Source organism: Puccinia triticina, chromosome 3A (genome assembly GCF_026914185.1).
Source record: "Puccinia triticina chromosome 3A, complete sequence".
Lineage (NCBI taxonomy): Eukaryota > Fungi > Basidiomycota > Pucciniomycetes > Pucciniales > Pucciniaceae > Puccinia > Puccinia triticina.
Genome location: NC_070560.1, coordinates 1,457,144 through 1,480,014, shown reverse-complemented (window position 1 = coordinate 1,480,014; position 22,871 = coordinate 1,457,144). Strand labels below are relative to the sequence as shown.

The window sequence follows — 22,871 nt, the reverse complement described above, 5'->3', positions numbered from 1 at the left end:
AATGTAGAGAGATCAGATGGTGGGACTAGACAAGACTTTTGTGTCCTGGATAGAATTCTAGAACCCTGGTTTCATTGCATGTCTAGCTCAGTAGAAAGAATCAGCTACCTCTCTCTTATTTAAAAGAGTCTTGAGAGGGAATGACAATGGAAGAGGGAAAAGGAAGGAGAAGGAAAGGACACACCAAGCTCAGTAGAAATAATAAGATACTTCTCTACTGAGCTAGGAAGGTGGTGGATGCGGGAAAACTAAGTACTTGGTGGTGGTGGTTGATTAAGTAATCTTCCTTTAACAGCTCAGTGAAACCCACATGATTTGGGGCTTCACACTCTGCCCTAGATTCCCTGGTTCACCTGCCACTGCGCCTTTGCTATCCAGTACATGCCTTTGATCCGCTGCAGTCCAGCTCTGGCCCTCCGCTCCGTTCCACAATCTGCAAGTCATCCTGCTCTGTGCCTGCAAACTTCTATATGCTTTTAGTTGTGCTTTCTGACATTATCCTGAGTGCTTATATCACCAAATTCACAGTGAGCTCAGCCGGGTGCACATTCCCGCCCACGCTACAGACATTCTGTGATATTTGCCTATATGAATCATCACAGCAGTAATGTGCTATGTTATGCTGCACCATTGCTAATGATAGTGTGTTATGGTATGATCTATGGAAAGGAAGATGGGTTCAGGATCCCAGTATCAACGGTGCAACAAATGCAATATGTGTATTGTATAAACTATGGGTGCAGTTGGACGGCGGGTGGACGTCCGCGCGGACGTTGGCCACCCCCCATCTGACCCTGCAGGAAAGGTTTGCAGAGCGGATGTTGGGAGGAGAAAAAGTCTGGAAGGTTGGGCTGACCCCAACGGCGGCTAGGCCATAAATTCCACCTGGACGTTGGACTTCAAGCTGGGATTACCCAGAAGTTGGCCGTGGGGCCCAGGGTCATGAGGAGATCCAAGAAGCAAAAAAGTGTCACACAGAGGAGTCAATCTGGCGACCAAGCCATGCATTCAGATGCTGTTCACTCACCAGTGCATTTGCTCAAGACTACTACAGCAACAAAGATCTTGACATTAGTCACCACCACAGTCAACATGATATACCCCACTCCCTACTTATCATGAAGATCAAGCCGTGTTGCACTTTGCAGCTTGTGTGCAGAGTGTGCTGCAGGTCCTACAAGGCCATACTTGCTCACCAGCTGTGAACAACAATGTTGAAAAAAGAAAAGTGGTATTCTTGCTGTGCCAGCTTGGGAAGGTATGGTGAAAGTCCCTCCTAAATCAGCCCTGTTCAGGCTATATACCTCCTGGGAGCCAAAGTCTCAAGGGACTGGCTAGAGCATTCATGTTTGTTTGCTAGATTTTCAGGTCAATGGATGACTTCCTGTCACATCTGAGACACTTGCAGTTGTGGATATCAACAAAAAAAATTCTACATTTTTTCAGGGAAATTTAGCTTTTGGGGCCATTGATACTTCTGGGATTTTTCCAGATCTTGACAGGAAGTCACCCAATGGAGGACTTCCTGGCCACTGGGAAGTCAGATTTTTCCAGATTTTTCAGGTAAATCTAGGCTCAATTTTCCAAAGTCCTAGATCTGCCTACATTTCCCTGCAAAATCTGAGAAAATCTGGTATTCCAGATTGATGGGAAGTCCTCCAATTAAGCCTAGGAGTAGGTTTGTGGGCAGATTAGCTAACCAAGGCTATCTCAAGCAGGCAAACACATTTGTTGAGTCAGTTTGAGGTCAACCTGAGGTTAGCCTGCACCAATACAATTGCTGGCCGGGATAAGTTCCCAGAAATTGTCAACTTAACCCAATAAATGTGAATGTCCTAAATTTGGTTAAGGTTTGGCGTGTGTTGTGCATGATCCGGACCTCGCTGTTTTGCTTATGCATATCCGAACTTGGTGCATACTCGTAACCCCCTGCGAGAGGCACGGCGGGCTATCGGCCCAGACAAGGTCCCAAAAACCAAGACCAAGCAGCCAGCCTCACGTCAACACCTCGACCACCTCGAAAAGCCGCAACAACCTGCAATTCGAAAATGCGTCTCGCCAAACTCAACCGTTCGATGTCCCATCGGAGGGCTATGTTCAGAAACTTAGTGTCAGCTCTGATCGAACACGAGCAAATCAAAACGACGTTTCCCAAAGCCAAGGCGATATCAAGACTGGCCGAACGAGTCATTACTTGGTCCAAGTATGGAACCGAAAATATTTTTTATCAGCGGAAAGCGGAGTCTTACCTCATGGTATGTGGCTATTTGCACGTTCGAAAGCTACAATTGATAACTGAGGAATATTACGTATCTTGCTTGTTGGCTTAAATACAAATGGAACAGAATTGGGTTCAAGTACGAAAACACCTCTTTCATAATTTGGCAAAGCGATATGAGACTCGATGTGGCGGATACACTAGGATTCACCGCGTGGGATTTCGAGCAAATGATCATGCGCCTTTGGCAATAATAGAACTCGTTGATAACGCTCGTGACTTAAAACGTGATAAAGTAATACGAACGATATCGCGGGAGCTTGCTCAACTTGAAATTTCATCAAAGTCGACTAATTCGAACACCACTTCTGATAGTATCAAATCAAAAATCCCAGTGGCCGTGTGGCGAAACGTTCCTTGCAAATCCGAAGCCCAAGCGAAACAAGCTATCGAAGAATTCCAGCGACTGCTACCCGAGATGACGAAGAAGAACTTGAAAAAAGTTCTAAGTGAGCAATACGTTCAAGCTTATCAATACTGCCAACCCCCTGAGATCCCAACCAAGGAAGAAGCTTTAATTGAGGCCGCTCATGCGAAAAAGTTACGGCGAGACTTACTTCGCAAAGCCGCCGAAAGCATCGACGCATCCAATGAATCCGCTCGACACACGACCGTATCTCTTCTCAGTCGCACTCCAACCCCCAAGGCCAAAATCGGAAACCTTGCTCATGTCAAAGGCATCCCTCGCCCACTCGGTCCATATTCAGATTTTCTTTATCACATTAGATTACATTTCCATCGTAATCTCGCCTTACTGGACCCGAATAAGCTGGCCGGTCGTCTCAACAAAGGCTTTCCAACTCCTAAACCCAGTCTTGAAGAATCAAAGATCCTAGATCAAATACCATCGTTTGAAAACGCTTGAGCAGAAAAAGTTACACCAACCAGCAATAGATGCTTCATCTTGACCTTCCGGATGGCCCGATTCCAAACTGTCAACTTGTCTCAATTTAAGAATTTTGATAGTTTGTTTTAGTAGAGCCCTTCGATTCTGCAAGTCTCCAGTGATTTGAGGGCTTAAAATTTATTCACCTGAGTCTATTTTTCCATGTATACAGAAAACAAAAGAAAGGTCGAAACCCATTCTATTTAAATTAAGTACCCTCAAAATTTCAACTGAACCGTCGACATTTATGACTGCAGGTGATGACCTCGGATGACTTCTGCTGGCTCTACTTAACATCGCTCATTGTACAGTTGATGGGCGGGCGAAGATCACAGCTATGCACCCCATATGTGATGGAGTGTACAGCTGTGCACTCCCACCATGGCTATATAGAATCGTAAAATCAAGCCTCTCAGTGAGAACCCGAAGGGCACCCCCCGTGGCGTCTCGGTCACCCTGTGACCCCGAACCAGAGCCACCCACCCGGAGCTCTGCACCCCCGTAAGGAATCGGGACTATGTTAAGTTTGAAAATTGAGTACTTGATCTATTCTACACTACAATAATTTGGACTGTATATTATGTGTGCCATATCAATTTTGCAAGTTTTGGAGTGTCCAACTTGATGACTTCAGATCAGTTCCCTTCACATCTGGAACCCTTGCAATTGTGGATATAGGCCTTAAAAACTCTACATTTTTGCAGGAAATCTAGTTTTTGGGGCTCTGGATCACTTCTGAGAGGCCATCAGATCTTGAAGGGGAGTCACCCAGTGTCCACTCAGTTCCCAGATTCAAAGGAGTAGACCCTTGTGAATACACTGATCAAATTCTTTTGGGTTGGACACAATTCTAATGATTATACAAATGCATCTATGATCTAGGAGAAGTCTGGAGTGCTTTGGCCTGACCTATTGTAGGACTTCACAACTTAGCACTATGTCAATTTCATCCTTTGAATACCGCTTTACTCGCCCCAAAGACCCAGCTTTTGAGCATTGGACTAACACTGGGAAATTCAAGAGGACTGTTTTTGAGTGCGCATAAGGCATTGTTTATTTTGAGCCTGCGGCTAGTAATATCTGATCCAATAAAACTGGGGGCTTATGAAGGAAACTGAATAAACATCAGCTGAGGTATAAATTCCCTCAATACTAATGAGAGGGTATCTTAAAGGAGATACAATTTAGAGGTGTTGGGAGGAATTCACATTGAAAGAATTAATTACTAAGGGCTACAAGCTGACTACGTTAGCCTATGTTGATGTAGGATCTCATTGGCTACCGTCGATCTTATTATTGCGATTGGTTTATGAGGGCGTCGGCTGTTGTTGAGTGGTTGAAGTAGGCAAACGCACGATTCCAAAGCTCGGCCGTTTTCGATGGCTCTATGAAAGCTCTTTCGTGAAGCACTTCGGCCATTCGTATGCACTTCTTGTTTGCTTCTTCGTCCTTACTACCAAAGCATGTTGATCTCCACATTGGCGTAGCAAAAACGATTCGACATAGATCGCGGCTATGGTACCAATTTCAAAAAAGGATTTGAGATTCAGTCACCCATCCAAGCTAAAAGACTCAGAATTAATACACCATAAGTGAGGTAAATGTAGGCATACGCAATAAGTGAAAAACTTCTTGAGGGGGCGACGTGATACTGGCTGTTAGTGTTGTCCGTGTAGAATGCCCATCGTTTATCCCGGATCAGCGTTAGGCTACTCGACGTATCTTGATCCCATGGAGGAGTCGGACAGTTTGTGGCCACAGTTCGAAATCAAAACTTCAGCAATGGTGTCAACAGGACGAGGACTAAGGAGATTGGCTAACTGGTATGAAGGTGGATTGTTCCAACGCATGGGTCACCGTTTCCGCCGTTCAAATACGCCTCGCAAACCCCCAGATTGAAGGTTACCCAAAGAAGGAAAAACAAGAGACTCATCGGGGAATCTTTCAAGGCGATTTGAGATTGAGAACGAATAAAAATATATCGGACAGCTGTTTCGAATGGGCTTATAAAAAGGGTATGAAGTATCCGGTACTGAGTGCTTGTATCTGAGGATGTGCAAATGTGAAGCAAAGTTACTTTTTTTGAGAAAAGCGTTTAATTGAGCAAAAGTGGTCGGCAAATATGATGGTCGGATGAACTGATCGCACTTTAGTGCTGGCAAAGAGATACTCGGGGAAGAGTTGATGAGGAAGGGAGGGAGGACAATTCCTGACTACACAAAACGGGCACTGGAGTGGGTCTAATCCCACAGGAGAGAGCTATTTTCAATGCCAGTGATCCTCCCAAAATCTGATGTGAATCATCTCGGTCTGGTAGATACCCAATCACTGGCATCGCCCGGTGTTCTCCTGAGAGATTTCAACCTTGAAAATCTGAAAGAATCGTTCCGAAGCCTAAGCAAACTTACCTATGTTGCGCCGGTAGATAAGCTCACCTAAACAGGCTTTTGATTCCAAACAGAGAGAAAAGAAGCTTTCGCAAAGGCCCCGCAGAATCGAGGTTGTGTCGGGCTTGAGTTGGCCATTGTTCGAATTGATTGTAGAATGACGCATCTCCCGGTTTCTGCGTCCGATGCAAGCGAGGCCCGCCTTTCTGGAATTCATTTTTTCCTCCAACCACAGCCGCATGTAATGACCCATGTGGCTCAGAAATATGATCGCTGATAAAGAGAGATTAGCAAAAACAAAATTAGGGCGCTGCGGGATGTTGGAGCCCACGAGGCTGAATAAGAGTGAGTTTTTAGGGTTAAACATATGAAGAATCCTACACTAGACCGGTGGCTTGGGTGAAAGTTTCTGCCGTCCACATGGGAGCGTTTCCCGCACAGTTGCCAAATGCCCTGGAAACAGGAAGGAATTCTATGACATATTGATGGAAGCATGAGGGCGATTAATCTCTTTGGAAATTGAGATGAAGAACCTAGGAGCAGTTTAGCTGTCACCATTTTCTGGGGGTTACCAATGGTTGTCGGCACAGCCATGAAATTCCAAACTGTTGCGCTCCGCTAAAGTCATGCAGTACAGTTTTGGCTCCGGTGATTCTACATCGCTGCTGTGATAGGCGACGGGCGAAAGCTGGCGGAAGCCCTTCTACAACATAGCACAGATTCCGAATTCCAGTGAAGACATTTTCATGCGCATCTTGGCAAACAAATTTTGGTCACAGGGTGTTTTCCCTGAATTTCGCCGTGAACATTGTGGGTATGGAGGATTGCGTGGAGTATCGATCCGCCAGCGGAGTCCAACCTCCGGCTACCGGCACACTGTGGAGGCTGGACCCAGTGGCCGCCGGGCTGTAGTGCTTGTCATGCACATTGCAGGATTCCATATTTATGTACGTCTAGCGAGTTAGGGGCGATAAAGGCCAGCTACATTATCACCACTCGCGCCGGCGCCTACTACATAGTCCCAGTCAAAGATGACGTAGTGTGTATCCGACGGGCTCTGGATAATCTTCGAACTCCAAGTATTTTAGTTTCGAGCTAAATAAGTATGTAGCGATGGCGATCTTTCTTCTTTTCTTAGAACCTTCGATTTATGTAGCCTGTTCTAGCCCGATAGGGCGAGTCGTATTACCAAGATATTCCAGTCCATACAGCTTATGTATAACAATGACAAGTTTATGACAAGGGTAAAAGTTCAAGATAAGCTGGTGAATTAACACCTGGCCAGGATAAGTACCATGGAAATCAGCTTTCTTGATAAGTTTGATTATTCTCCATCCTTTCGTATGGTACTTTGGTCACCGGAACTCAATTGACTTCCATGATCTGAGCCGGAGGTAAGCCCGTCCAGTGTGCCAATGATGCACATCTATAAGCACACATTGCCATTGGTATTTCCATTGCGGTACATGTTTATACAAACCAGAGATTCTCTCAAATAAGTATATAAAAGATCTAACAAAGTCCTTGGAATTCAATCTTGGTTTTATGATCTCCATGGTATCAGATGGTAACAAAAGTGAAAAGTGTGGGGGTTTTACTTTCTCTGCTTGTGATCGTCTATTGTCTCGTTAAATGCAGTTTTGGAATGATGGATAGAAGACGTAGGATTGGGGTCTTTCTTATCTTTTGCGGCCCCTTTTTGCTTCTTCTTGTTCAGAAAGTTGACGTAGGTGCCCAAGACGAATCCGACCAAGTTGAAGAACGGGACCCATAACTCTTTGCTCAAGAATCTATTGGCGATGATCGTTGAAAGTGTCCCTAAGATGATTGACATCTAGTAGTTCAAAACAAACAAAAAAGCATCGTAAATTTCACTCGTCTCCCTCTCCAGCCTCGAGCTTCCCAGTGGAATTCGAGATGACTGCAAATGGATTCATAAAAGCTCACTTTGGTGAGTATACCAATAGTATTTTTCCAAAAGAAATAGATCTCTTTCTGGGATTTCAGTCCTTCGATTGCGCCCATTGCGATTAAGTAGACTATATGCGCATTATCGTTTGTCGATTTACCGACACACAAGCTCATATCAGCTATGATAATATGGTGAGAAAGCGAAGGGAATAAGTATATGTACACTTACCACTGTTCTGGATGGGGCCAGTGATTAACATGGAGGCCAAGATCATTCCAAGTTTACTTTTATCACTTGATTCATGGTTGGGAAATACTCGGTGTAAAAGTTTCATCAACCCATGGCTAAGTGGCGCAGAGATCAAACCTCCTATGGAAGGGAAAGCGGTAAGGTATCAGAATAAGGGATTCGAAGGCTGTCTAGAATCATTCTTCTTGATCGAAGCATGAAATCAAGCTATAGAAAACGATCCATGGGGATGTGATACATAATTTGGTCAAAGAGAAGACCAACATACCGTACGCCGTGAGCTTGATAGCCCTTACGCTGACTCCAAGCGATTGGGCATAGTCGAGGGGCTTGTATCCTGAGGATACGACGGTAGGGCGTTCGTCAGCCAGCTTACTAGCTAGCACCTCCTGGAGAAAGCTTGCGGAAAGAGAACAACAAAGTCAGACCGTGAACAAACAAGAGGATGTGTGGGCAGCCGTCAATCGCCCCAGGCTGCAGGGGAATGCATATGATAGATGTCGATAAGCGCCGTCGTGACGGAGCGTTTTCCAGGGGGGATCGATCCAGACGAAGTTCCAGATGTGTATTGTATGTACTCACGATAGGGTGGCTGAAGTGCACGACTTGGTCAACAGAGGCCTCGATAGAAGCGAGCCGATGTAAAAGTTCAGCAGTCGATTCCGAGCATAACTGTGGCGATGACCAGAGATCTTGAGAGACATGGCCGACGCTAGCCAACACCTTCAAAAGGCTTCCTTTCGCGACACGGCGGAGCTCAGCTGGGATGGAATGGGAGAGGGAATCAGCCTTGTGGTGGTTTCCGAAGGTTTTCGATCGCTGGAGCCTGTATGCCTCGGTCAACAAGGTTAGTCCTGCTTGGATATCACTGGCAGATGTATTATGACATCATGCTCCGACACCATCACCATATTTATTCATGACTACATACTTTATTTGGAGGTCATTTCATGAGCTCAGCAACCATACATAAATAAAGAAATCAGAACTAAAACATATCTTTAGTAGGATCGGGATGACTATCCGGCAAAGGTGTTCAGGTTTGGTAAGGCCACTGCCAGCAGGTAGTCGATGCTAGCTGGGCATGCCCCAGGATAACCAGGATGAGAGCACCATTATCAGTGGTCCACTTCCCTCTCTCTTCTCCCTCGTCAATCGTCATACAAGTATCATGCCCACCACCTGATATCCTCAAAATCTAGTTTGTAAAAAACCATTTTTTTTGCTGAGCATGCTCAGTATGAGTTTTTACTTCTGGCAAATCTTTGCAAAATTGGTTATATATTTTCCCCACCCAATGGTGCCATTCTCCTTGAGAGATAATTGCAAATGATTGAAGAGGAGCGATGAGAAAGAATTAACCGTAACTGTAAAAAAAAGGAAAAAGGACAAGATCACAAAAAACAAAAACAGGGGGAAACAAACGGCACAAAACAGTGTTCGACGGACAAACCAAACCAAACCAAACCAAACCACACATGAAGAAGTATTTTCTTTTTTTGTTGAAGAAGGAAGCGAGACGATCTATCTATGTATGGATAGGACAACACGAACTACTTCTCCGAAACAGCAACACATATGCGATAAAAGGGAGAGAGAGAGCTAGAGGAAAGAGGAGGCCGGAGGATTGGGCTTGGAGGACTGAGCGTGGGGGTGGCAGTGGTTATGTGTGGGGTAACGGTAGCAGGATGGGCGATGGGTAGTGCTAGCCGCAGGAGTCGAAGGAGGTGATAAGGATAGCAGGCAGGGGTAATGATGTACTGGTGGTGTATTGTACGGTCGAGGAAAATGATGTGTTTGGAGGAGGAGCAGGGACGATAGATATATCCGGGTAAAAGAGAACAAGTACAACAGGAGAACGACACACAAAGATATATAGATAAATGATATTTACGGCGGTGGGGGGGGTCTGAAGAACGACAGTTTTTTTTTGTTTTTCAAGGATGGAGTGTATATGGGAGCGATGGTGAAGGACGGGGAAGAGAGAGGATATGTGTATGCTGGGGACAGAGAAAGGTGTATAAACAATAAATAAAGCATCCGACACGAGCGAAAAAGAACGAGGTATGTATAAGAAACGTGGAAGACACAAACGAGAAAGGGAGGGGGGGGGGGGGGCGTGTTAAGATTTATAGAACTCCTGATCGTCGGTGGGGGAGTGCTTATGGGAAGGGTCGGAGGGGGGTAGGGGGAAGGGATGGTCGATGACCTCGATCCAGTGGCCGGAGACGGTGGGGTCTCTCTGAGCGAGGAGCTGGTCGGAGGGTATGGGTTCCGGGGGAGAATGGTGGGCGGCGGGGGAGGAGGGGGGGATGAGAGTGGATGAGCCGGCGGAGGGCGGGACAGGTCTGAAGTCGGACTGGCCAAACTCCCTCGACTTCTGCTTGTCGATGCCGGGGCCCGGTTCGGATGAGGCGGCGGCGGAGGGGTCGAGCGGGTGGGCATTGGGGAGCTCTTTCCACTCGATCTCGTTCTTCAGCCGGCTGCCCCCGTTGGCCAGCGGCTTGGCCCGTTGGCCGCCGCTCGCCATCGACGAGCGGATGTCCAGCGAGCCGCCCGTCGACCGGCTCTCCCACTCGTCCCCGCCCTCCAGTTGGCCCGGATGGACCATCGAAGACGTCGCGCGTGATTGGCGGACCGCTGAGATTAACGATTGGTACCGGATGTGGTCTAGCTTCTGGTCCTGTCCCCAGATCTTCACCACTACAGATACACCCCACCCGTCACAAGTCAGTACGTCTGTAAATGGCGGAGAGAGAGAAAGAGAGGGAGAAGAGATGATGTGGACTGACTATAGCAGAAGTATAGCTGGGAGAAGAAGAACAGGAACCAGACGAAGAAACAGACGGCCAACTGGGCGTACGTCCACACCGAGCACACCTGCCTAGAGGTGCTCGACGGGCCATCCACAAACTCCTCGTTGGAGACGAATTGGAGAAGACATTGGTCGATCGCCGTCGCATGCTTGGTCGAGGAGATGATCAGCAACACCAGACTGTATCCGAACGTGAGCGCCAAGAGGCCCACGTTTCCTATAAAATACTTCTTAAAGATTGCTGGTTTTTCTTTATATACACCAAAGAACCTGGCCGATCCGACACCAAGCCGAATTAGTTTTTTTTTTCTTGAGGATAAAGAGAGAGGGAGAGGACAAACCCGAGGGCCTGGATGAATCCGACGGCGAGACACAAGATTCCGAAGAAGGCGGTGTAGGCGAAGTCGAGGACGATGGCGAGGATGGAGGGGGCGGAGAAGGAGAGGATGCCGAAGACAAAGCCGAAGACGGTGAACTGGGCGAGGATGGAGTAGATGCCGGTGTTGTAGAGTGGGATGGCGAAGCAACAGTAGTGGTCGCTCAGGACGACCGTCTTCTCTGCTTGGGTCAGGAGCTTGGGTTGCTGAGGGGTTCGTTTGTTGAAGGCGCCCATCAGTCTGGCCACTATTTGCGTTGTTTTTATGCTCGTCTTCTTCTTGTTCTGCTTGGGTTTCTGTTTTTCTTCTGATATACACGCTGTGGGTGTGGATGCGATGCGATGGGTGGGTGGATGGGCGAGGAAGAGGAGCAGTTTGTGAAGGAAGTGGATGAGCGGGTTGGGGGGTTGATGTTGGTGGTGGTGGTGGTGGTGGTGTCGGGGGGAGGGGATGACGGGGGTGATGGGGAAGGAGGATCGTTCGGGGAAGAAGCGGGCGAACGCGGAGGATTGTTGTTGGAGAGAGAGCCGTGCGAAGGGGGTGTTGGGGTGGGAGGCGGAGGTGGCGGTGGAAGGGTTGGGTGAGAGGAAGGGTTGGACGAGGTAGAGAGGCATCATGGACAGGTTGGTGATCGGCGCGGCAACAGGTTTGCCGGTGGCCGAGGGGACAAGGATGAGGCCGTTGGTGTTGACGGTGGCGAGCGAGAATTTGGAGGAGCGTCCGAGCGGGCCGGCGGGCGTTTTGGAGGGCAGCAAGGAGCGGGTGAAGTGGGAGGTGGTTGAGGATTCGGTTTTTTTGGTTTTATTTTTGGGTTGTTTTTTGATGTTGTTGTTATTATTATTATTATTAATTTGTTGAGGATTAGATGTGGTGTTTGCGGGGGCAGAGAGGATGGGCGGGTCGGATGGTTCGGGGGTGAGATCGGGTTGGATGGTGAGTGAGGGCCGGATAGATCGGTGGCGGAGATGGGTGAGATTAGGTTGGATGGTGGCAGTGGGCGGGATGGAGAGGGACATGGTGCGTGTGGATCGGTTTGATTGTTTGTCGAAAGATGTTTTTGTTGTTGGAGTGAGACATAGTTGATGATCGGTTTGAGGATGTTGTTGGTGGATGGATGAGGTTGATTCGGAGTTGGTTGTTGGGGTTGTTGATGTGGTTGGTGATAGTTCGGTGAGTGATGATTGGATTGAGAGGTGGGGGTTGTGGTTGGTGAATGAGTTTGGTTGGAATTCGGTTGAGAGTCGGGGGGTGTTGGGTATTGTTGGGGAGAGTGTTGAGTGGATGAGTTGGTGGATGGCATGGTAGGTTTGTTCGAGTTCGTTTTCGAGTTCGATTTCGATTTCGATTTCGTTTTCGGTGGGTGAAGACATGGTTGTTTGTGGTTAGTTTGTGGTTAGTTGTTTCTCTTTAGGATACGAGTTGCTTGCCTGTGGTATGTATATTGTGTGTGTGCTGTTGACCGTCGTCGTCGTCGCTGCCGTTGTCGTTGGTGGTGGTTTTTGTGTTCTCGGTCTCGCTGGAAATTGGCGCCGGGTCGAGCCTTTGCTTATCTCAGCAGCTTCCGAGTTGCCAGCGATCATCTCACCCAAGAAGCGCTCGAAGAATGTTCACTTGTATATACAGAACAAGCTCATCATCATCATCATCATCAGCAACATAGACAACTTCCCCTCCGCATTTAGAGACTTCCAATTAATGCCTCTCGAAATCCTAAATTAACGCACCCATCAGAGGCACTATAATTCACAACAAATTTACAATGAACATTTTGGAAAAACAAAGGCAAAGAGTCTGGACTCCATGCCGTCCACAATTGGCAGTACTTCTTAGCCAGACTGCAGTAAACTGAAGAAATGACTGGTTTCGGAAAATTGTGCCTTGTACGAAGGTTGGATAATAATTGTTGTTGATTTCGGCGAGCAGGTTTGGAGACAAGTCCAGGAGCGAACTTAGTCAGTCCCTCTTCAGCCTCGCGCGAAGCGCGAGCCTCCGAAGGAGGAACTTGGGACTAAGCGGCAAATTTTGGCGTGAGTCCTGAGGACCCCATTTTTGATTTTGGCTGGTGTCAAACTTTGACCCCATGTTACTCAATCATCCTGTGGACCAAATTGGCCGCCCAGGAGCCAAATTGAAGGCCTACATCTTGCCTTCAAGACTACATAGGCCACCATTTTTTTTCTTTAATGGCCTTGAACCAAGAAGGCATGTAACTTCATGACTTCAGGATTCAAGGATTGATCATACACAGGTACATGTGTGGTAAATCCATGAAAGCTGTATACACCACACCAAATTACATAAGTATCAAACTGCAGGACAATGTTGTACCAGAGCTGTATCTAGCACACTGCTGTTTTCAATTCTCCTGGAAGAGTACAGGGATGTTTATGGAGATAGTTCCTGTACACAAGTAAAAAAAAGAAAAACCACATCCGTTGAAGAGAGCTCATCGGTGTTTTTGCAAGGGTGTCCAGGAGCCCCATGGGGGATTTGTTGAAGTAAGAGTGGATGAATGCCTGCGGAAGAAGCTAGGCTCCAAGGCCATGTCACTCATGACCCAATCCAAGCAGCTGGGGTTGTGTAATAAAGGATCTAGTAAAAAAATGGGGGTTTGCCGAGTCTTAGGCGCGTCAGGACTCACGCCAAAGCTCGACGCTTGGGGGCAAGCCTCTCTGTGAGACAGAGACCCTGCGGGGCTCTCCTCCAGAGAGGCTTTGTTAAGCTTGGTCCAGGAGGGGGGCAGGTACATACATACACAATTGGCACACCTAAAAAACCGCACCCGCAGCGGCGGTACCCGCCACCCTGATGAGTACCCGCCAGCGGGTGCTGGGTACCACTGCACAGGTACCCGTTTGCTATCTTGATCCATAGGGCCTCTGGACCTTTGGGGATTTCAACATGTACTGTGAGATTTGTAGGCTGTTTTTGTTGAGTTGTCTGTTAGTCTGCTACCATGATGTATCACCACAGTATAGAGGGCTGTTGGATCAACCCATGAGCACTACCAACCAACCACCCAGCTGGCAGCCACAAGCGTCTGTAGCCTAGTTGGTAAAGGCAGCACTCTAGTATGTGTCTCAGCATAGCTGAGGTCGTGAGTTCTACTCTCACCAGACACATCTTCATTTTACAGTCTCTACAGGTTATGAGCCCAGAGCTACCTGAGCGCTACTCGCTTACAATAAAGACTTGATGAATTTGTGAATGCTTACTTGTAAGACCACGCAAACCCCTATAAGCCTACATCTAGATCACGGGTTCAATCCCTACGCTGATCATCTTTCCTGGGTCTCATTCCCACTCTCTCTTGGGGTCAATCCCCACTTCCCATCATGTAGCAAGGGGGGGTGTTGAGTTGTCTGTTAGTCTGCTACCATGATGTATCACCACAGTATAGAGGGCTGTTGGATCGACCCATGAGCACTACCAACCAACCACCCAGCTGGCAGCCACAAGTGTCTGTAGCCTAGTTGGTAAAGGCAGCACTCTAGTATGTGTCTCAGCATAGCTGAGGTTGTGAGTTCTACTCTCACCAGACACATCTTCATTTTACAGTCTCTACAGTTTTTGCCATTTTGCAAGAAAAAAAACACCTCAAAACTTAGATTCAGAGGTCTGGGATTGTGTGCATTTAAGAAATTGGGATATGGGTTTCATCCTTGATTTAACATTATGACTGAAAACACAGGCCACAAAGTTTTGGATGATTTTTTTAGTTGATTTGCAGGTAACACAAGAGACTGCAATGGAGTGTTTTCAACAGGCCCAAATCAAACAGGCTGAATACTATAATAGGGGGTATCAAATATAAGAAATCCACCATTACAAACCCGTCAATTAGAAATTGCCAAATCCACAATTCCTAACCAACGGGTTTTCAAAATCCACCAACCCAACCAAGGTGGATTTTGATATACACAAATCACACTTTTTTTGTTTGAAACCAGTCAACTCAAATATACTAGTTTTTTAAGACTCATCTCAACCGCTTTACACCCCAGCTTGGTTGCTCATTGACTCATCTCAACCGCTTTACACCCCAGCTTGCTTGCTCATCCCACTTCATCCAACCAACAACCTGATCAAATCAACCTGGCTGACCATCCAGGCCTCTCTTAACTTTTACAGCCTTCAACCTTGCCTTGGACACCCCCCTCGCCACACCAAGGCCTCAGGTGAGTGTTTTTCATTTTATTTTGTCTGGGTCTTGATTGATCAATTGAGACCGGTTTTTGATGCATTTGAGAGGCTTGGCTGACCACCCAGGTCTCTCTTAACCTTTACAGCCTTCAACCTTGCCTCGGACACCCCCCTCGCCACTGGAACCCCCACCAAGGCCTCAGGTGAGTGTTTTTTCATTTTTTTGTCTGGGTCTTGATCAATTGATCAAGACCGGTTTTTAATGCATTTGAGAGGCCTGGGTGACCATCCAGGCCTCTCTTAACCTTTACAGCCTTCAACCTTGCCTCAGATACCACCCTTGCCACTGGAACCCCCACCTGAAAGAAATGTGGCCAGAGGCCTGAGAATGAGGTGAAGTGAGCTGAAGAAGGTCAAGTGCACAGGATTCACAGGGACTCAGAACAGCAGTGCAGAAGTCTCCAATGGAGCAGGTCTGACTACCAATGGCTTGGAACTAAGTGAGGTCTGTATTTCATATGGGAACAGATGAAATACATGTGGGAAAGGGGGCCTAAAGGGGGCCTAGCTGACTATAGGAGCCGGATGGAAAGAAAAAGAACAAAAAAGAAATAGGCCCTCTTCTGGGCATGGGGCAGAATTCTAATTCCACCAAGGCCTCAGGTGAGTTTTTTTCATTTTTTTTTTGTCTGGGTCTTGAGCAATCAATTGAGACCGGTTTTTAATGCATTTGAGAGGCCTGGGTGACCATTCAGGCCTCTCTTAACCTTTACAGCCTTCAACCTCGCCTCGGACACCCCCCTCGCCACTGGAACCCCCACCAAGGCCTCAGGTGAGTGTTTTTTTCATTTTTTTTGTCTGGGTCTTGATCGATCGATTGAAACCGGTTTTTAATGCATTTGAGAGGCCTGGGTGACCATCCAGGCCTCTCTTAACCTTTACAGCCTACAACCTCGCCTCGGACACCCCCCTCGCCACTGGAACCCCCACCAAGGCCTGAGGTGAGTTTTTTTTGATCTTTTTTTTGCCTGGGTCTCAATCAATCAATCAAGACCTGTTTTAATGCAGTTGAGAGGCCTGGCTGACCATCCAGGCCTCTCTTAACCTTTACAGCCTTCAAAATCGCCTCGGACACCCCCCTTGCCACTGGAACCCCCACCAAGGCCTGAGGTGAGATTTTTTTGATCTTTTTTTGCTTTTTAATGCACCTGAGAGGCCTGGCTGACCATCCAGGCCTCCATTGACCTTCAAAGCCTGCTACTTCGCCTTGGAAACCTCCCTTGCCTCTGGAAACCCCTTCAACTCCTCAAGTGAGTCTTTTCATTTTTCTTATGCTTCAGCAAGGCCTTGCTGACCTTCCACACTGCAATTTACACTTCTAGGTTATCTCAACAACGCTCAAAGGACAATTAACGTAAAAATACATCATGAGCTTGAAGGCAAGTTGTTTCTTCTTCCAATAAAGCAAACAAACTGAAGCCTCCAGATGTTCCCCCCCTCCTCCAACCCCAATACCCATTGCCAGGAACATCCTCAGGAGGCCTCCTCTGGTTTGCGTCAGAAACATCTGTTTGAGATGCCCTACGTCACTGCCAGAGTCAGGGCCTCCTTTGTGGATTGTTATTGTGGATGGGATATGGGATGGTGGATTGCTCATTTGCAAAGCACATCCTCAGGTGGCCTCCTCTGGTGTGCTCATGTTTGCAGGAAGGACCACAATGCTGACATATGTATGTTCTGCAAGAGCTTCATTGCCTAAACCAACAACAGACACAAACACATAGTTGCCATAGTCAAATAAATTTATACTTTTTGCTCATCAAAGGATGCTCCAGCCTTCATCAACTGAATCTTCAGGCTTGGATTGCAATACTTCTTTGATGAATTCCTGCAACTCTATACATGCAGGATTGGAAGGATCATTGGGTTGCATCAGGAACGTTCAACCGGTGAGGTGGCTGAGTTGACTGATTGGACAAGTGAGGCAAAGCAAATAGAGATTTTGGAGCAAGTTGGTAGGCTTGCAACCCAATGGAAGAGGCTGAGGCCTTGGCAAGGGGGTTTGAGACTGTGAGGGTGGGGGGAAGGTGCGGTCTTTTGAATTGAGTGATTTAAGAATAAGTTGAGGTTATTGAGTCAATAGTAGATAATGCACATTGACTGCCAACATGCACAAGCCACTGAGAAAAGCAATATGAAAAACTTGAGATCCAGATGAGTTAAGGTAAGGAGTCCATTGTTTGACCGTAAGGTCCACAGAAAGCCCAACCCCCATATTCCAAAGCGGTTTGATGAAGTGCGGATAATTGATATTGCAACTGAGATCAAGCTGCAAGTAACCAACTCTGTTGTATGGCCAGTTATTTTTTTTTTCTTTGAGATTGAGCTATAAGTATACTTTGATGGAAGTGGAGGTGAAACACACCTTGAACAGAAGAAATTTGTGTAGGGGTGGTTGAGGTAATTGTGTGTTGAGGTTGGTGTGTGGATGACTTTGGGTGGGGAAAATTGGGGTGCAAAAACTTTGAAAATCAAATAGGGGGATGTACAATTTTTAGAACAGGTAATTTTTTTTCTTGTATATTTGAAACGCCCTGGGCAAAAAAGAAGGTTTTTTTGCATTTGCAATTGAGGATTTTGTGAGACCCATCAATTATAAGGTAATGGTGGATTTGGTTATATTTGATACCCCCTATTGTAACATGCGCCCGCTCCGTTACACGGTGTGGTGCGCCGGTTTGTGGTGCCGCGGACAGTTTCAATTCAGGTCAAATTGCAGTTCTCAGTCATCAAGACCACGGTGGATGTCAAGACTCAGTAGCGCGGAGCGCGTGGGACCCTCAAGACGTTTCAGGCTCTTCATTTTTCTTTTTTTTCTCTTATTGTTTATTTTGTTTCTGCCGGAGAGGCTTATGTTGTTCTTTATGATTTCTTTTTTGCGCGTGTTGGTTAGGTTTTTGGATGAGGAGGGTTGGTTTTGTTTCTGTTTCTTGTCTTGTTTGTAGCGCGCGCGTGCACGCTAGGTTGTGATGAGCTGTCTGTTAGATGTCACAAGCTCCAGGGTTTGAGTTCAGTTCGAACTCCGGCTTTGGAGTGGCATGGACCCACTCTGACCCAAAATTTTAGTGATCCATCAATCTAAAGGTTATTTTTCCTGGCATAGTTACACCAGTACTCCGACGTCTTTAAGGTTCATTTTCCCCGCAACTCCAATCTCCTCCAACTATCTGGTTTAGATCACAACCCGGCCGGCAGTATCCCCGGCTCCCTTCTCAAAACAAAAATTGCCGACGCGCAACTCCAAGCCGTCAGAAAATCATCCCCCCCCCACGCTTACACGACTCACCGCGCTCATTCACGGCCAACCACCCCGGAGGGCACACACATCTCAGATTCTCAGTTCACATTCCCCTCCCCAAACTGCTGACGGCTTAGCACCGGCCAGAGTTCCTCAACGGGAATTTTTGTTTTGTGTAACAGCGCGCCAATGCGCTACAGCTTTTTTTGAATTTATGTATCAAGGGGCCGATGCGCCACCGCTCCAATACATAATTGTAACGGCACGTAACAGAGGCTCAATGCGCTACATTGAGCTTTAAAATGATTTATCAGTGCATTCAATACATTTCATTGGTGTGCCGATTTGCTACACTACTTTTCAATTATTGTTTAACAGAACCCAATTACAATACACTGTATATGTCAGCTGACGTACCCGCGTAGGGAACTAGCTAGAAAAGGTATTAGTAATTATATATGTATAATTACTAAAGAGGTCTAAATACAACGGTAGATAGCAAGAGAAAAGAATAAAAGATAAAAGATGAGAGATTTACATTTATGTTTATCGCGCGTATAGCGGTCTAGTCTTTGTAGACTGGTTAAGCTGCTTATAGCTAGCCTCTCCTATAGAAATCTATAGGAGGTTAGATCTAAGATATTTATAAGATCTTTTTGGTTTCTTTCCGGCTAAGATAGCACGGTAGGGTTATTACCAAAAAACCCAGAGGTACAGTTTTATAGTGTAGTTGGTTTACAGATATTTAGTAAGAGTAAGGAAATGGGAAGTAGTTCGGGAGAAATATATAATTATAAGAGAGGAGTATAATATAACTCTTGATGAGAATAAGGAATTTAAACTTACAGAGTAAGTTCTTGGTAGCACTATCTCTATCGAGTACGATTGCTTAACGAGTTCTACGGATCTGAGTAAGGTCACAAGAATTTCATATCAATAATTATCCGATTCCGCTTGTTAACGTATGTTGAGGAAAATACTAGATAAAGGAGTCTTATACTAGAGTACTGTAATACAGTAGTCTAGCGTAGAGTCGTTCTAAGTAGTAATTACCTTTAGTTTACGAATTCTGGTCGGAAGTCGAGTAAAAATTAGATCTGTTCGTCTCTGGGGGAAGGAGAGATTCTCTCTGACTCTTTCAAAGAGATAACTGTTCTCTCTTCTGTGTCTTTGGTTGTGATTGTATCATCGTACATGTCAAAGTTTTTCCTCATTACTTGTTTTTCTATGTTTGTTAATTCTTGATGATTATTTCTACTATTTGTGGTTGTTCTTACTTTAAGCATATATGCATTACTCTTACTCGCAGTTCCCGCGCTCCATACAAGGGTGAAAGCGCTGCGCTTCAAAAAGCGCAGCGCAGCGGTTTTGGTGGCCGCTGCGCTGCGCTGAAAGTAGCGGCCCCGCCCGCTGCGCTACCGCTTTTTGGGTCTGGCAAGAAGCGGGGACCCGCTACTTTCAGCGGTAGCGCAGCGGAACCATCTCTGCGCTACCGCTTTTTGACCTGGCCGCGTAGCGCTCCCCCGCTGCCAGCCAAAAAAGCGCAGCGCAGCGCAAAGCGCAGCTGTTTTGGTGGCCGCTGCGCGGCGCTGAAAGGAGCGGCCCCGTCCGCTGCGCTACCGCTTTTTGGGTCGGGGAAAAAGCGGGCCCCCGCTATTTTCAGCGGTAGCGCAGCGGGACTGGCGCTGCGCTACCGCTTTTTGGGCTGACCGCGCAGCGGTTCCCCGCTGCGCTGCGCTAAAAGACCGCTTTTTTGTAGCGCAGCGCAGCGTTTCAGCCTTGCTCCATAGCGCGGCTATAGCACATAACATATCATTACATATTCATTATCTCTGCGCTCAGCGCTCTCACTTCTCTGCGCCCGCGCTTTTTATAAAATTGTATACTACATTAATGATAATAATAATTATAAAATTGTATACTACATTAATGATAATAATAATTGTATTTGCAGCCCTCTTGGACATTCTAAATGTCTCAAGGGTTGACAGTATATGCCGCTACGATACATGTATTGTAATGGTTACTTTGTTGCTGGCACCGACCAACCAGAAGAAGAAGAAAAAAGGTTGTGAGGTGTGTGTGTGCTCAGGTACGGGAAGATATAGGTGCAGGTCTCGATGGAAGGGGTTGTGTTGCACCCGTGTTGTTTGTCCATCCGCCGAGCTCCCTCATGTCAGTTTCTTGAAGCTTCCCTGCAAGCTGCCTCATCCTTCGCCACCTCCACCATTGACTTGTAAATATCCGGATGCAACACAACCCCTTCCATCAAGACCTGCACCTATATCTTCCCATACCCGAGCACACACACACATACACAGCAGCTCAGCCACCCACAGCAAAAGAAAAAGGCGGGACGTTTAGGTGGTAGACTAAGACTCCCATTCAGATCCAGACTCCAATTCTTGGAACAAGATCCGTTCCATTTTGGGTATGATGTTGAGGCTAGGAAGTTGTGCCCAAAGAGGTTAGAAATCTATCTGGGAACCAAGCTGGAGTGTGAATGTGAGTAGAGAAGCACTCACTTCATGTCAAGGCCGGTGTGGGAGCGGGATCACGGTCCTTGGTGGCTATCTGCTTGCAGGTGGGGACAGCGGCGGCTGGGTTATATTTGCGTGCCTTGATGAACCAATCAAAGACGTAGTTGTGCGTAAAGCCTTCGCAGACGCAGAGGTTGCGGAAGAGCCTGCGGAGGTAGGGGTAGTCCGGCTTGTCATTGAACCCCAACAAGCGTGTGTAGTTGAGGTAGATGGCAAATTCTTTGGGATGGCCTTGACAGAGGGACTTGGTTGGCGTGGTCATCTTGCTCTCCATGATTTGTACGTGCATCTGGTTCTTGGCTGCCGCACTTATGCCCTGCCAGGGGAGATTCCCTTGGAGGAAGTTCATGAATACGTAGCCAAGCAACTCCATGTCGTCTTGCCGGGCATTTTTGACCCCCCGATGGTTGCTTATTGAGGTGTAGCACACCGTACCCATCATGTCCATGTTCTCTTGGTACACAATGTGCATCTGCATCTTCGCCTCTTCTTCTTTGCTAGCCTAAAGTCAATGATGCTCACTTTATGCCCACGCAGGGCTAAGCCCATCTGGAAGTTGTCCGGCTTGATTTCCCAATGGAGGTAGTTGCGCAAATGGAAATACTCAATCCAACTGATCTGCAGGGTGGGGGGGGGGGGGGGGAAGAAAACTGTTCAAGCTATGTTTGAGACCAGAGGTGGAACAAGGTTGGGTGTACCATTTGGTCAGCGAGAAATAGGGTGGTCTTGAGGCTGAACTTGTGTCCACAAAAGTTGAACAAGTCTTCCAAGCTGGGGCTGAGCAAGTCAATGACCATCACATTATAATTGCACTTGGCACCATACCGTCTCACATTGCTGAGTACCAGGGGGCTCATTCAAGAATCAGTTGTAATTGAACTGAAGCCGCATCAAAAATAACAGAGAGAAAAATCAACAAAAATAATCAATAACAATCATAACATCTTGGATCTTGAGCTTGAGATTTAAGATGGATAATCTTGAGGGCTTGATCTTGATAACTGGTCACTTGAATCTTGAGTCTTCATCTGGATCTTGAACTGTAGACCGTCTGTACCGTTTTGCTCACCACATCTCTCCCCAACTTGCAGTCTGTCCCTAGACTGCTCTCCTCTTCTCTCCAAATAAAAATATGCTGAGTCAATATTGAACTGGAAGAAACCTAAAAGAATGGGAACCAGTGGCAGAAGGGAGTCCGGGGCTCTTGGAGATGATCTTGAAACTGAATACAATGGCCTAAACAAGCGGAAGAATCAAGGGATTGAGTATTGCTCACAAACATGGCACAAGGTAGAGTTTTGAAAACTAAAGTGGCATCAAGCCCTGGAGGTGAAAAATTGGGAGGACTTATTTGCACTCCATTTTGCCTCTGCAGGAAACTAAAACCCAACACATCCAAACCATGCAGAACTAGTTTACCCTCATTGCGGATGCGGAATTGAGGAAGGTGGCAAAATTTTGTTGGATAAGAATTGGAAGAGGGGCTGAGAAAGGAATCAGATAACAGATCAGGATCAGATAGTTTATTCTCATTGCAGAGAACGGCTGTAGAAGAGCTGAGATGGTCCACAGAGATTGGAGGGTAAGGAGCAGGAATTGGATCAGGATCAGATAGTTTAGCCTCTTTGCAAAGGTGGTTGGAAGCACAGATTGGAAAAGATAGTTTAACCTCATCTTGGAGGCGGAATGGTGGGATTGAAATCTCTACAGACTGGTAGGGCTGGTGGCTAGGAACAATCTCAGAACTGGAACCAGAAGGGGTCGCAGGAAACTCTTGATCTTGCTTCACTTTGATTTGACGGAAATCTAGGGGTGAGAGTGGGTTGGGTTTACCCAACCCACCCAGGTGTGGGGTGGGGCGGGTCAGCCGGATGGGTCGACCCACTGGGTGGCCCGTTGTGGGTTGGTTCACGGGTTTTTGGGGATGGGTTGGCCCATGGGTACCCATTGAGACCCGGTTCACGGTGGGGATGTGAGTGATCCAGG

At 46.9% G+C, this 22,871-nt stretch overlaps 5 protein-coding genes across 5 annotated transcripts; 1 reads left to right on the top strand and 4 right to left on the bottom strand.

Annotated features, from left to right (window-relative positions):
- Nucleotides 1-2,048: 2,048 nt before the first annotated feature.
- Nucleotides 2,049-3,143, top strand: PtA15_3A169 (uncharacterized protein; the record flags this gene model as incomplete). Its single annotated transcript, XM_053167110.1, has 2 exons — nucleotides 2,049-2,255; nucleotides 2,346-3,143. 2 exons carry the CDS (start codon nucleotides 2,049-2,051, stop codon nucleotides 3,141-3,143), a joined length of 1,005 nt encoding a protein of 334 aa, XP_053018360.1.
- Nucleotides 3,144-4,457: 1,314 nt separating this feature from the next.
- PtA15_3A168 (uncharacterized protein) lies at nucleotides 4,458-5,097 on the bottom strand (the record flags this gene model as incomplete). Its single annotated transcript, XM_053167109.1, has 3 exons — nucleotides 4,458-4,677; nucleotides 4,778-4,886; nucleotides 4,986-5,097. 3 exons carry the CDS (start codon nucleotides 5,095-5,097, stop codon nucleotides 4,458-4,460), a joined length of 441 nt encoding a protein of 146 aa, XP_053018359.1.
- A 2,048-nt stretch (nucleotides 5,098-7,145) lies between these two features.
- PtA15_3A167 (uncharacterized protein) lies at nucleotides 7,146-8,416 on the bottom strand (the record flags this gene model as incomplete). Its single annotated transcript, XM_053167108.1, has 5 exons — nucleotides 7,146-7,385; nucleotides 7,499-7,590; nucleotides 7,692-7,832; nucleotides 7,981-8,111; nucleotides 8,295-8,416. 5 exons carry the CDS (start codon nucleotides 8,414-8,416, stop codon nucleotides 7,146-7,148), a joined length of 726 nt encoding a protein of 241 aa, XP_053018358.1.
- A 1,418-nt stretch (nucleotides 8,417-9,834) lies between these two features.
- On the bottom strand, nucleotides 9,835-11,518 carry PtA15_3A166 (uncharacterized protein; the record flags this gene model as incomplete). The annotated part of the gene is made up of 3 exons (XM_053167107.1): nucleotides 9,835-10,415; nucleotides 10,505-10,797; nucleotides 11,004-11,518. 3 exons carry the CDS (start codon nucleotides 11,516-11,518, stop codon nucleotides 9,835-9,837), a joined length of 1,389 nt encoding a protein of 462 aa, XP_053018357.1.
- A 9,353-nt stretch (nucleotides 11,519-20,871) lies between these two features.
- PtA15_3A165 (uncharacterized protein) lies at nucleotides 20,872-21,258 on the bottom strand (the record flags this gene model as incomplete). Its single annotated transcript, XM_053167106.1, has 1 exon — nucleotides 20,872-21,258. The coding sequence occupies one exon, from the start codon at nucleotides 21,256-21,258 to the stop codon at nucleotides 20,872-20,874; it is 387 nt and encodes a 128-aa protein (XP_053018356.1).
- Between the last annotated feature and the right edge of the window lie 1,613 nt (nucleotides 21,259-22,871).